The 14110-nt window shown below is 52.2% G+C and overlaps 1 protein-coding gene across 1 annotated transcript; it reads right to left on the reverse strand.

Annotated features, from left to right (window-relative positions):
• Nucleotides 1-4446: 4446 nt before the first annotated feature.
• Nucleotides 4447-5948, reverse strand: LOC125906849 (uncharacterized). Its single transcript, XM_049607520.1, has 3 exons — nucleotides 5426-5948; nucleotides 4592-5038; nucleotides 4447-4550 (listed from the first exon to the last, which is right to left on the reverse strand). The coding sequence occupies exons 1-3, from the start codon at nucleotides 5946-5948 to the stop codon at nucleotides 4447-4449; spliced, it is 1074 nt and encodes a 357-aa protein (XP_049463477.1).
• Between the last annotated feature and the right edge of the window lie 8162 nt (nucleotides 5949-14110).

Raw genomic sequence — 14110 nt, forward strand, 5'->3', positions numbered from 1 at the left:
TAGGTGGGAGGGCTTCCTCGTGGAGCTCGCCTCTGAGATACCACCACTCTTACTGTTGCCTTACTTACATGATTGGGTGGAACAAGCGCGGGCCCCAGGTCCGGATCGTGCGCGCACCTCCTCCGGGGGGCTGTGGCGGCGGTTCGCCTGCGCGCGCCCAATGCGCCGTGTTTCTCGCTCAGCGTCCAGTGTGTCGCTGGGTGGTGCCGCCGGGGAGACTGCATCGTAGCATCGTCGTGTGTAGCGTGTTACCCGCTTGTCCGACCGTGAGCCGTGGCCCGCAAGGGTACAAGCTTGCATTCGTGGTGCACTGCTTCTGCGCGGTCGATCGTTTATGATGTCACGTTTGCCCCCGGTTCCGCGCGCCGCCCGGCTCGAAGACTCCTGGACAGGTACTTTCGGTCCACGTCATGGACAGTGCCAGGTGCGGAGTTTGACTGGGGCGGTACATCTCCAAAACGATAACGGAGGTGTCCAAAGGTCAGCTCAGTGTGGACAGAAACCACACGCTGAGCATAAGGACAAAAGCTGGCTTGATCCCAACGTTCAGTACACTTCGGGACAGCGAAAGCTTGGCCTTACGATCCTTTTGGTTATAACGAGTTTTTAGCAAGAGGTGTCAGAAAAGTTACCACAGGGATAACTGGCTTTTTTTTTTTTGTTAAAACGGGTTTTTATTTTAAGCAAATGTCGACCCTCCCTCACCCCTACAATTTTGCCCGCGAGGGCGTACCCTGAAGGGGGGTTTCTCGGCTAAGATGCCGTTTCGTATACCGTGCGTTTAGCACCTTTCGTTTTTATTTTTCATATCGAAATATCTTCTGTTTTCCCTATTTTTTGTTTTCTCGGGTCACATTTCGCTTGTACGCGCTCCATTGCCAACGAGGAAGGTGCCTAGCGGGAGGCAACTTCCGCCTCGACCGCTGCGGCTTTTTCTGCTGCACTTAGGCCACCGTCCATGGCTTCGTTGTCTCGATCAAGTGCGCGGTTGCGCATTCCAGACGGTCCGGCTGCGTTATCCGCGCTTCCTCGGCCGTCTGAATCGTCGTCGCTGCTGCTCGATGTCGATGATGCAGGACTCTGATCCCCATACAGGCGTCTCGCGTCCTGTGTTGCTTCACGCCTTCTCGCTCGGAACCGCGCTTGCCGCAGCCGAAGATCTGCACGGCGTGCCGCAGTTCTGGGCGATGGTGGTGGGGATGGGGGACGTCCTGCTCGCTGCAACTCTCGTTGTCGTGCTCTGGCTGCTCGGCGGCTCGCATTTCGCCGGTCGTTCCGTGCTCGACGGATTTCTGCTCGCCGTGCCTCCAGATCGGCAACTTCTCCAACGTGCTGCTCGTTGCCCTGGGCTGCTAGGGCTGCTCTCTCGTCGTCCCAGGCTTGTTGAAGTTGAGCCGTTATCCGCTTAGCAGCTTCACAGATACGGCTCCAGCTCTCGGCGTCGCGCAACAAGTGCAGCTGGAGGTTTTCCGGACGGACCGGGTCCGTACTTCCCTCGCCGAGTAGCTGCTGACGGACTTCAGCAAACCTCGGGCACTCGAACACCGCGTGCTCCGCGGTCTCAGGTACGCCGCTGCACTGCTGACAGTCAGGGGACAATGTGAAGCCATTGCGACACAGGTAGTCCCGGAAGAAGCCATGTCCCGAGAGTACCTGGCACAGATGGAACGACACATCTCCGTGCTTCCTCGACTGCCAGCTGCCGATGTTGGGTAGCACACGATGCGCCCAACGCGTGTGCCGGCTGGTGTCAGCTTCCGCATCCCACTGTTGCTGCCATTGGTCGATCGTGGCCTGTCGCTCCTGCTTCCGGATGTTCGCCCGCGTGTCGGTGCGGTTGACGGCACTTAGTCGCTGGTAGACCCGGGCGTCCTCATCCAACAGCAGGCAGATGAGGGTCAGACCAGCCAGGAGGGTGGCAGTCTCGTACCTCACGGTACGGAATGCTCGTGCCACCCTCAGTGCCATCTTTCGCTGAACACGCTCCAGCAGGCGACCAGGCTCACGTTTTTGCAGCTTCTTGCTCCATACCGGTGCAGCATAACGCATAACGGACTCGGACACCGAAGCTAGCAGCTTCGCTTTCGATGCCCTTGGTCCGCTATGGTTCCGCAGCAATCTGGATGTGGCGGCGGCGATCTTCCCAGCCCTCTCGGTGACCTCCTTGACGTGCGGCAGCCATGACAACTTGTCCTGGAGGGTCACACCGAGATAGCGGATCGAGCGGGACGAGGTGACGTCCACGTCGCCTACTCGGACGGTGATCCGCGTCGGGGCTTTGGTGCTGGAAATTACCACCATTTCCGTTTTCGCCGGCGCCAACTCGAGATGGTGTCGAGCCATCCATTCCATCACTGATGTTATTGCCTGTTCTGCAGCAGCTTTCACCGTGTCTGGGGTTGTGCCTGGGACCAGCAGCACCAGGTCATCGGCATACCCCAGGATCTCCGCATCGGGTGGCAGGGCGATGTCCAACACACCGTCGTACATCGTGTTCCACAGGGTGGGGCCCAAGATAGACCCCTGTGGAACCCCTGCCGTGACGGACCGCACTACCGGGCCATCAGAGGTTTCATACACCAGCTCCCGGTCCTGGAAATAGCTGTGTATGATACGTTGGAGGCCGGCGGGAACACCTTTCGCCTGCAGCGCAGTGGCGATGGCCTGCCAACTGGCTGTGTTAAACGCGTTCCTCACATCTAGCGCAGCAACTAGGAGGAACCGTTTGTCGCGTCGGTTCGTGCGACCAAACGACATCGCACGCTGGCCGGCCTCAACAACCCTCTGAATAGCGCCGATGGTCGAGCGCCCTCTGCGGAAACCATACTGCCGGTCCGACAGTCGCGGTGAATCTGGATCTTCTAGATGCTCGTGCAGCCTGTTTAGTATCAAGCGCTCAAGCACCTTGCCCAGTGCATCCAACATGCACAAGGGCCGGTACGAGCTACTCACTCCTGGGGGTTTTCCTGGCTTCGGGATGAGTACGAGGCGCTGCCTCTTCCACGCTGCAGGAAACGTGCCGTTAACGAGGCAGTCCTGGTACAGCGCTGTGAAAACCCCCGTGTGCTCGAGAATGGCTGCTTTCACCGCCGCATTCGGGATACCGTCGAGTCCCGGGGCCTTTTTATTGGCCATGCGGCGTGCGATGAGTTTGAGCTCATCGTCCGAGACATCTGCTACTGCTCCTGACTGCTCCTCTCCCTCGATGGTAGCCGCTTCTGGCCAGACGAGGGGCGGGTGCTGGGGGAAGAGATCGGACACGATGTGTTCGAGCCTGTCCCGCTCCGTCTCGGGTGGCGTCCGTCCACCACGGAGGTGGGACAGAACGACGAGATATCCGGCTCCGAACACATTCTCCTCGGCGATATCGATCAGCTCCTGGAACGAATTCCTCTTGCTGGCCTTTATCGCCTTCCCCAGCTCCGCCCTCGCTGATCGATGTTCTGCTGCGGCGATGCTCCGTTCCTGCAGGTCACTGGTCTGCTGCATCCGATCACGGGCGCGTTCACAGTTCTCTCGCAGCAGCCTGAGCAGCGGCGTCCACCAGAACAGGTCACGATGGGGGTCACTGTGCGACGTTGTGACCCGCTGCATCGTCTTGTCACACGCGGCGAGCATGATCTCAACCATGCGTTCATGACTTACCGCCCGTTCTGAGAACCGCTCGTCTAGCAGCGTCGAAAGGAAGGCTCGCTGCGAGAACTGCGTCGCCTTGTAACGCCGACCCGCATGTCGAATGCGCCCCTGGTGTCTCCTCCGTGGTGATGGTGAAGGCTCGTTTGCGACGGGGACTGTGGTGCCGACAGTGTACGCGATGTACCGGTGGTCGGAGTACGAGTACTCACTGCACACGTTCCACGTTCCCGGCTGCGCGATGGTTGGTGTCGCAAACGCCACGTCCACGATGCTCGCTGTTGCCGCTCCGTTGCCGTCGAAGGTGCTCGTCGTGCCCTGATTTAGCACAACCAGTCCTAGCTGCTGTATGGCACTGAGCAGCTCTTCCCCCCTGTCGCTGTTACGCTCGCTTCCCCATTCCACGTGCCAGGCGTTGAAGTCGCCGGCAATGACGACCTGTGGATGGGAAATCGCTTCGAGCTGAACTGCTTCAATGAAGCGCTCGAACTCGTCAGTGGGCTGACGAGGTGGAGCGTAACAGCTGAGGAAAGTGGTGCCGCCGATCTCGGCAGCGACGAGTCCCGGTGTGTTGCTGCACCAGATCCTCTGGAGAGGAAGAGACCCAGTTGCGACGATGGCGACCTTTTTTGAGCAGTCGAAGGCCCATCGACCGTTGTTGGCAGGCGGTCGATACAGCTCCGACAGCAGCAGCACGTCCACTCTCTTCTCTTGGGCAGTTTGGAGGGCGATGTCCTGGGCCCTCTCTCCTCTGCCCAAGTTCACCTGCATTACTCGCAGTTGTGGGGTCATTGTGGAGCCGACCGGGCGCAGTCAGGGTGTCCAATTGTGTGTGGACCACCGCACTTGAGGCACTTCGTCGGAGAAGTGCAAGCCTTTGCCATGTGCCCCACAACGCCGCAGCGTATGCACATGTTCTGCCGATCGTCGGGTGAGCGGCAGTCGTGGGCCCAATGACCCAGCTCGAGGCAGCGATAGCAGCGCACACGCTCTCGAGGGGTCGGTGGCGCGGCTCTGATTTTGCTGATGCAAAAGCCCAGCTTAATCTTAGTGCCGTCGAGTTCCTTCGCAAACTTCGCCGGCAGTCGCACATACGCACGTTGGGTGCCGTCGGTCATCTTATTCATCGTTGTGGACACAATTCCCGCTCCCGACTCGAACTTGCTGTCAATCAGCGAAGTGAGATCGTCCTCTCGGGCTAGCGGGTCGACGTCATGAATGACCACTGACGCCATTTCTGTGACGTGCCGACACACTCCAGCACTGCCCACGATGGCACGAACCTGTTGCAGCATGTACTGCGCATTCGCCTTGCGGCTGAGCGTGAGTCGCAGCAACGCCTTACTGGTGCGGCGGCCCAGGACGACATGGTCCTTAAGCGGCTTGTACCGCTCGTCAGTCCTAACTGCCGTTTGCACAAGCAGCAGAAGGCTCTCCCAATCCTGACCTTCGTTGGGTGATACCTCGATAAGCTCGGGCTTGGCCGGCTTTCGCTGTTGTGCTCGCTGCTGCTGTTGACGCTGTTGCTGCGGCTGCTGCTGCTGTCGTTGCTGCCGGAGTTGTGGTGGGACATAGCGCTCACCTTGCTGCTGCTGCTGTTGCTGCTGTTGCCGCTGCTGCTGCTGCTGCTGCGGTTGGCGTTGCCGCTGGGACGGGCGGCCTCTTACCACCGTTGTCCAGAGCTGCTGCTGCGGCTGCTGCTGCTGTTGTTGCTGCGGCTGCTGCTGTTGCTGCTGTTGCTGCTGCAGTCGTGGAGAAAGCTGCAGCTGCCTCTGCTCGCGATGAGGCAAACTTTGCCGCGGCTGCTGCTGCTGTTGCTGCTGCTGCGGCTGCGCAGAGGATCGGCGCGGCAACGGAGTTGGAAGTTGACGTGGACTACCTGACGGTTGTCCACCGCCAACCTTTGCCGCCAGCAGAGAGTTGAGCACATCTCGATCGCGTTGATGTGCAGCGGCTAGCTTCTCCATTTGCGCCTCCAGCTTTTCTTCACGGCGCTTCGCCTCCTCCTTTTCCTCCTGCAGCAGTTGGCACATGCCAGTTATCTGCTCCAGGAGTTGTGCGTTTTGCTCCTTCATCGCACAGTTCTGCTCCTCGAGCCGTTGTATTGTAGCTCTGAGCAACTCGAGCTCCGGAGCCGGTGTCGCTGATGCAGCTTTTGGCTGCGCAGTGGGCTTACTAGCGCCTGTGGCGCTTAGCCTAGGAAGCGCAACACGTGGCTCGGCCGCAAACAGCTTGGAGCTAGGAGCCAAGCTGGTGCGGCAGTCCACCGACGTCGCCCTAGCACCTGAGCGGGTCGATCTCCCGGCTGCTTCCATCACGACTGACTGACGATCGCGATGGCTGGGTTAAATAGCCCTGGGGGTCGAAATGACCCCGGGGGTCGGATGACCCAGGGGGTCGGAAAGACCCCTGGGATGCTGCGTCGCCTAGCTGGTGTTCTGCTATAATGACGATCTCCGCTTCAATTCCGCTGCTTAGGGTGAAAACGGTCCAATTTATGCCCCCCTGGTGGTCGGGGGGGAGGGGGAGGGGGTGGGGTAAATTTCGGGAGGGTGCGTCTCGCGCGTGGGGAATTATTCCGCACCAGTCCCGAATTTCCCCGGTGCGTGTATACGTCTAAACGGTTCGACCCCGACTTCCACCCTTTTTGGACTTTTTTTTTTTTTATTTTAACTTTGCACTTCACCGGGTGGGGGGGAGGGGAAAAGGGTGGAAAATAATTTTCCCGTGTTTGTTGTGTCACCCTCTACCACCCTACAGCTTCTCCGAATTTTTCGAGAAATTCGAGCAGTTTCGAAAAATTCGAGCACTTTTCGAGCGCCTCGATTCGGGCAGATTCGAGCTCCCGCTGACACTACACCACTTCGCTGAATTTTACGCACACTTTTCAATATTCGAGCAGTTTTTCGAGCACTAACGATAAATTCAAATTTTGCTGTACGGGAACTGCTTCCCAGACCAAATTTGTTTTACGGGTATCCCTCAAATGTCACCGAAAACGTCAAAATTTTTTTTCATGATTTTCACTGATTTTTTGATTGGATCTTATTGTACACGTTAAAACAAGCACAACGGTGAAAACCGCACTGAATTCGGGCCAAAACTCACGGAGTTATTCACATTTTTGTAATTATTCCGTTTTTACGAAAAACACGTGCTCCGGCGGAAGCACCCCCGACACTTTTTATTTTTGCGTTTTTCCGCCGATTTCGCGTCCGTTTTTTCGCACAACGCTTAGAACGTCGCTACGCGCACCTTTCAAACCACATCCGGACAAAATCCGTGCAAATTTCACTAAAATATTTGCATGCAAAGTTCCCCATACAAAATGTATGGGGAAAAAACACACACACTTTTTTACACTTTTCACTGCTCGGATCGTCTCGAAAACACAATAAAACGTTTCGGCACCACCAATTTCACTAAAATTGAGTGTTTCCGTGGCCGAAAACGCTAATTTTTGCCCCAAATTTCCACACCCGGAATTCTAGCGCTACCTGGGGGGGGCCCACGTACACACAACAACACGATGTTACAAATTTGCAAAAATTCACCGAATGTCGATTGGCTAACACTATTTTTGAGTAAATTGGGTGCTCTGATCACGATTTTGACACTTTCGGAACGTTCCGCGGTCGTTTTACGCACTTTTTTGCACAACTTTGTCGGAGCGTGTTTACACGTGTGCTTACTGGTCGGCTACCCAAACAACACTCCCACAGGGATAACTGGCTTGTGGCCGCCAAGCGTTCATAGCGACGTGGCTTTTTGATCCTTCGATGTCGGCTCTTCCTATCATTGTGAAGCAAAATTCACCAAGCGTAGGATTGTTCACCCTTTCAAGGGAACGTGAGCTGGGTTTAGACCGTCGTGAGACAGGTTAGTTTTACCCTACTGGTGTGTGCTTATAGTCGCTATCTTAACGGAATTCCTGTGCAGTACGAGAGGAACCACAGGTACGGACCACTGGCTCAATACTAGTCCGACCGGACTTTGGTATGACGCTACGTCCGCTGGATTATGCCTGAACGCCTCTAAGGTCGTAGCCAATCCGAGCTGATAGCGCTTTTCAAACCCATTAGGTGTTCGGAAGCTAGCGGGCCTAACAACCCTCTGAGATCCGTTGGAGTCTGCGTCTGCAGCCCGGCGTCTCATCCCGCTATACCTAGACCGCAACGAGTGGAGTTCGCTGCACGTGTTAGTACCGTAACTGGGAACGCCGTTGGCTTGAGCTCTGCCCAACGTGGATATACCTAGTTTCGACACCTATCAACCGCCCGCAAACGACGGGACTTCAGGCTGGGAGCTGCGAGTTGTAGAGATGCGTTCGCATCGATCCTCTCAGGCGACCCATGCTTGGTGGTTTGTCCGTGTGCCCCTTCCTCGATGTGCGCAAGCTCGTCTTGGTCTGGGGACCACGTCGACACAGGGGATACTTTTGTGAGAGCAAGAGTGTACTTAGTTGAGTGTAGCAAGGGATCGCGTGCCCCTTCCTCGATGGCGTAACGAACCATCTTGGTCTGGGGACCGTGGTACCGTGCTCTGGTGAAGCTTGGTGCGTGCTCTTTCCTTGTCAGACGAGTGACTTGACTTGGTCTGGAGACCGTTCCTTAACACTAGTGGACAAGAGCTGGCTACTTCCGTGTCAGACGAGTGACTTGACACGGTATGGAGCGGAACACGTAACACTAGTGAGCTTGTCGGCGTGCCTCGTTCTCGACTTGATTGTCTTGATGTGAGAAACGTGCCGACCAAACCAGTAAGCTTACACACATGCTCGTTACAAGTTGTATAAGTTGATCCGTTTGGGCCGGTTGCCTTGCACATGATGGTGTTGTAGACCATGTTCGGTTAACACGTCGTGTGTCGAGGTGGTCGGCCTTGGTAGTAGGATGTCTTGTGCATGTGACGTGTTGACCTGGTTTGGTCGATGTGTCGTCGTGTACGAGATGACCTACTTACCCGTCAGTTGTCCAAGTTGTGTCATGTGTTGACTTAGTTGACGTGTCATGTGCATGGATGATTGGCGTACGGGTCATGTATGGTGCACTTGCTTCAGTTGAAGGGATGTACTAGTACAGTTATATTAATTGTTTATTTCACGATCTGGTCTTTTGGCTGGATCGCGAAAAAAACGCTAAGTCCCAAATCTTGAACTCGAGAGGAGAGCGCTGATGACAACCTTTTGGACTGGAGCTCCCTAGAATTCGGCTTTTTCCTACTTTAAAGGGATGCACTGTTGTATGTATTGTTTATTCACGATCTGGTCGTTGGATTGGATCGTGAAAAAAAAACGCTAAGTCCCAGATCCGGAACTCGACAGGAAAGCGCTGATGGCAAACATTTTGACTGGAAGTCCCTAGAAATCGGCTTTTTCCTTATTGGCATTATGTGGCACGTTTATTGTGGCTAGAACATTAATTATCCACCAAATGGCACCAACGCTTGGCGAAAGTCTAGAAACACTCCTATCCCGACGCACCAGCAACCGCAACACGATGCAAAATAAATTGCACGAGCTACTGATACTTGTACCATGCACGGTACACGGTACCAAAATATACCCCTGAAAGTGTGCAATTTGGTGCTATTCTAGGAAATTTGTTTGGGGAAGCCTAGCTACGCGTGTCGCACGTTGCATGGTCGTCGATCAGAGGCATGCAAAAGCACCTATCTAGGGGAATTACTTTATGTTCTAGTAGCAAGTTCGATTTTCCGGTCTAGCACGGCAGTACGCCTGCATGCATACACTCCATGTACCAAAAATGTATCAACCTAGGCGTTGCTCAGTAGCTTTTGGCGGCACATGTAAAAAGTACTCGAGTTCAGATTCTTGGAACTTTGCGTATTGTTCAAAACTTATAACGAAAACTAAATTATAAGTGGGTAAAAGGCTAGGCGTTTCTCAGTAGCTTTTGGCGCCACGTGACAAAAGTATTCGAGTTCAGATTTCTGGGACTTGGGGCGTATTTTTCAAACCTGATAATGAAAATTGAAGTACAAATGGGGCATAAGCTAGGCATTGCCCAGTAACTTTTGGCGCCACATGGAGGAAGTAGTCGAGCTCCAATTTCTGGGACGTAGCGTATTTTTCAATCATAATAAACCGAATCAAACATAAAAATCATGAAACTTACACCACGTCCCTAGGTTGTGCACAAAACGTAACGATAAAGTGCCGGCGAGGTTAGAGGTGCACCAAAATTGTGTACCGATTAGGAAAAGTACTCTATGTTGCTATGACTTGGGTAAAAAGTGTTGATTAACTGCTGGTTACGATAGACAGTTGCTTATCGTACACATCGCAAATGAACACCCCTTAGTGAGCAGTAGCAGAAGTCGATGGAACAAAGCGAATGCATTACAAACTGATCAAGTAAAATAAGGAACGCTACGTACTAGGACTTCTTTCCAAGAATGGTGTCCGCGACGGGAGGGCAAGCGTCCTTCCCAGGTTTCCCTAGTAAACCTTGTATGGTAAACATACCCAAGCGTGTCCGTAAGCACGCAACGATAGTCACGAACGAGCACATACCTAGGGAAAGTACTCTACGTACTAGGACTTCTGTCCAAGAATGGTGTCCGCGACGGTCGGGCACTGTGACGCAATTACCAAATCCTAGAATCGTACAAGCAGTGTGTACAAACATAAACATTAACGCGTTCGCTCGGGCTGCGCCGTCCGTGTTGAACACAAATGTGGGTGATTATATGAGTGGATGGACAAAAACATGCGTGGCGAAGACAATTTTCTGCACGATGTGCACATAGCTCATTTCGTCGTCCCGGGCGAGTGGAAAAACACAAAAATCTCGAGTATCTTTCTAGGTTTCTGTTATAAAAGGGCAGGCCAAAAGGTGACCGGTTGAGATGAGCATTTTAAGCATACAAGCACTTAATTGCAACTTTTGATACAAAAACTAGGTACGTACACGTAGATTGTATCAACATGGACATCCATGATCGCGTACGCCCGGGCTGCGCCCTCCGTGTTGTACTTTCCCTGATTGGTACACAATTTTGGTGCAAGTGTACCAACATGGACATCTATGAACGCGTACGCTCGAGCTGCACCCTCCGTCATGTACTTTCCCTGATCGGTACACAGTTTTGGTGCACGGCTATCCCGACCGGCAACTTGTACCAACATCGACATCCATGAACGCGTACGTAGCGTACTTTCCCTGATCGGTACACAATGTTGGTGCACGGCATAGGAAATGGGCTTAAAATGGTCAAACTCAATCCATTTCCACTAAAGATAGTCAATAACAGCTGTGCCGATGAAGTAGGGCACGATGCAAGTCAATGTTATTTAATGAATAACATGTTCACCATACATTTCAGTACAAAATTGCTCGGTCAGACCTACAAAGTGCTATATCTCGAATACTAAACGTCGCAGATGGGTGTCGTAGAACAATTTTAAGTTCGTCTAACGATTCTACATCCGATTCTGGATAGTGGTTTTTCGACCACTTTTCAACATTTTGTGACACCCCGAACCTAGGGGCAGCTCCCTAGCTTTTTTCAAAAATGTGCACCGAACGGGCCAGAGAGCTCGAGTAGTCGAAAAATTTTTTTTTTGCTAAAACCCCTCAAAACGTGTCAGGAACGCACCCTAGATGATGAAAAGTGCAACCAGAATGTCAATCGACAACATGCCCGGGGGTACAAATTTGCTCTACGCGTCCCTAGGTAGGGTACTTTTTCATACAAACATCAAAGTGTACGGTGCACACAGTGCGCGGAACAAAAATTGCTCGGTCAGACATACAAAGTGCTATATCTCGAATACTAAACGTCGCAGATGGGTGTCGTAGAACAATTTTAAGTTCGTCTAACGATTCTACATCCGATTCTGGATAGTGGTTTTTCGACCACTTTTCAACATTTTGTGACACCCCGAACCTAGGGGCAGCTCCCTAGCTTTTTTCAAAAATGTGCACCGAACGGGCCAGAGAGCTCGAGTAGTCGAAAAATTTTTTTTTTGCTAAAACCCCTCAAAACGTGTCAGGAACGCACCCTAGATGATGAAAAGTGCAACCAGAATGTCAATCGACAACATGCCCGGGGGTACAAATTTGCTCTACGCGTCCCTAGGTAGGGTACTTTTTCATACAAACATCAAAGTGTACGGTGCACAAAGTGCGCGGAACAAAAATTGCTCGGTCAGACCTAGGACGGGCCATATCTCGAATACTAAACGTCGCAGATGGGTGTCGTAGAACAATTTTAAGTTCGTCTAACGATTCTACATCCGATTCTGGATAGTGGTTTTTCGACCACTTTTCAACATTTTGTGACACCCCGAACCTAGGGGCAGCTCCCTAGCTTTTTTCAAAAATGTGCACCGAACGGGCCAGAGAGCTCGAGTAGTCGAAAAATTTTTTTTTGCTAAAACCCCTCAAAACGTGTCAGGAACGCACCCTAGATGATGAAAAGTGCAACCAGAATGTCAATCGACAACATGCCCGGGGGTACAAATTTGCTCTACGCGTCCCTAGGTAGGGTACTTTTTCATACAAACATCAAAGTGTACGGTGCACACAGTGCGCGGAACAAAAATTGCTCGGTCAGACCTACAAAGTGCTATATCTCGAATACTAAACGTCGCAGATGGGTGTCGTAGAACAATTTTAAGTTCGTCTAACGATTCTACATCCGATTCTGGATAGTGGTTTTTCGACCACTTTTGAACATTTTGTGACACCCCGAACCTAGGGGCAGCTCCCTAGCTGTTTTCAAAAATGTGCACCGAACGGGCCCGAGAGCTCGAGTAGTCGAAAAATTTTTTTTTGCTAAAACCCCTCAAAACGTGTCAGGAACGCACCCTAGATGATGAAAAGTGCAACCAGAATGTCAATCGACAACATGCCCGGGGGTACAAATTTGCTCTACGCGTCCCTAGGTAGGGTACTTTTTCATACAAACATCAAAGTGTACGGTGCACAAAGTGCGCGGAACAAAAATTGCTCGGTCAGACCTAGGACGGGCCATATCTCGAATACTAAACGTCGCAGATGGGTGTCGTAGAACAATTTTAAGTTCGTCTAACGATTCTACATCCGATTCTGGATAGTGGTTTTTCGACCACTTTTCAACATTTTGTGACACCCCGAACCTAAGGGCAGCTCCCTAGCTTTTTTCAAAAATGTGCACCGAACGGGCCAGAGAGCTCGAGTAGTCGAAAAATTTTTTTTTGCTAAAAGCCCTCAAAACGTGTCAGGAACGCACCCTAGATGATGAAAAGTGCAACCAGAACGTCAAACGACAACTTTGTTGGGGGTACCCTTTTTACTCTACGGGCCACTAGCTTAGGCGCGCCATTAGCGCTTTCCTCTCGGGTTCCCATTTTTTGCCCTCCTGGGATTATGATCATTTACTCATTGCCTACTATAGGGAAGGTACCTTGCTCCGAGGTCAAAAATGAAGATTTCACCAAATCGTAGTTTTAACCTCTATTTAGTCGTAGGAGCATGGTTTGCAGTGTCCGTGGGTCATATAAGCCCCCGTTTGGGTCATACGTCCCCTCCCCGATGAAAATCGTCATATGACTATAGGCCGAACTTATGAAGCAAAAGTGGTGTCTGGTGAGTTCTGCCGATGATCTTAACCTATGATTTTGAGTTTCCACTCTTTCAAAACGTTTCCTGGAGCAGTACATCACGGGTCTACGGACCCAAAGACTTCGTTGCGATGGTTTCAAGCATAAAAGTTGTAACAGTTAAGGGTTTTTAATACGCGTATATTAAATCATTGCTTGAAACTAAGCTTCGTTGTCTTTAAACTCTGCAAGACCAATCGAACTTCTTAGGGAAACTCGAAGCATTCACGCTAAGCCGGTAGTGCAGGGCACATAGCGTGATGAAACCGGGTTTCCCTAACCAATGTGGCATATTTTTTCCCTGAGAGTGAAGCTCAGACCCACGTAGGGGAGAGCGAAGTGGAACTTTAATGTTCAATGCAGCAAATGTTCGCCATGCGGATAAACAAGTTGGAATAGTTCAATGTAGTGTAATGCAAACACGAATCGCAAATAACGATACGAGACCCAGAAGCAATTCTGCGGATCCCTCGGGGAGTGGTGAGTTGATATAAATTAGAGGTGAAAGTCCAAGTTGTTCGAGCTCCGGCTCGGCAGCCGATACGAGGTTCCTGTTGAGCTTGTTTGTACATCGCGCAGAGGCGCCGTTCGGTTCTAGCAATGATTCCCGCCACCATGTTCCATGCGTGCAGAGATCCGTTAGAGCTCGTTCAATGTGTCCCGCCGTGATTACGAAAAAGTCCAACAGTTGACTTAGTTGGGTGTGCGTCAAGTAATCGCGCAGAGATGCCGATCGGTTCCTAGCAATGTTTCCCGTCACAAGGTGGTATTGGCACCTGTGCAGAGTGGCCGTTAGCAATGTCTCCCGTATCACGGTGGTGTACCATCACTAGTGCAGAGTGACCGCTAGCAATGTCTCCCGTCACAAGG

This window comes from Anopheles coluzzii, chromosome X, assembly GCF_943734685.1.
Source record: "Anopheles coluzzii chromosome X, AcolN3, whole genome shotgun sequence".
NCBI classification, from domain to species: domain Eukaryota; kingdom Metazoa; phylum Arthropoda; class Insecta; order Diptera; family Culicidae; genus Anopheles; species Anopheles coluzzii.

Bases quoted from the DNA above. Each gene is read 5' to 3' on its own strand.
- LOC125906849 (XM_049607520.1), bottom strand. From the start codon at position 5,948: ATGGAAGCAGCCGGGAGATCGACCCGCTCAGGTGCTAGGGCGACGTCG. The intron at 5,039-5,425 runs GTTTGCCTCATC...TGCAAACGGCAG, and splicing joins GCAGCAGCAGCCGCGGCAAA to TTAGGACTGACGAGCGGTAC. The intron at 4,551-4,591 runs GTCATTGGGCCC...GACGATCGGCAG, and splicing joins CTATCGCTGCCTCGAGCTGG to AACATGTGCATACGCTGCGG.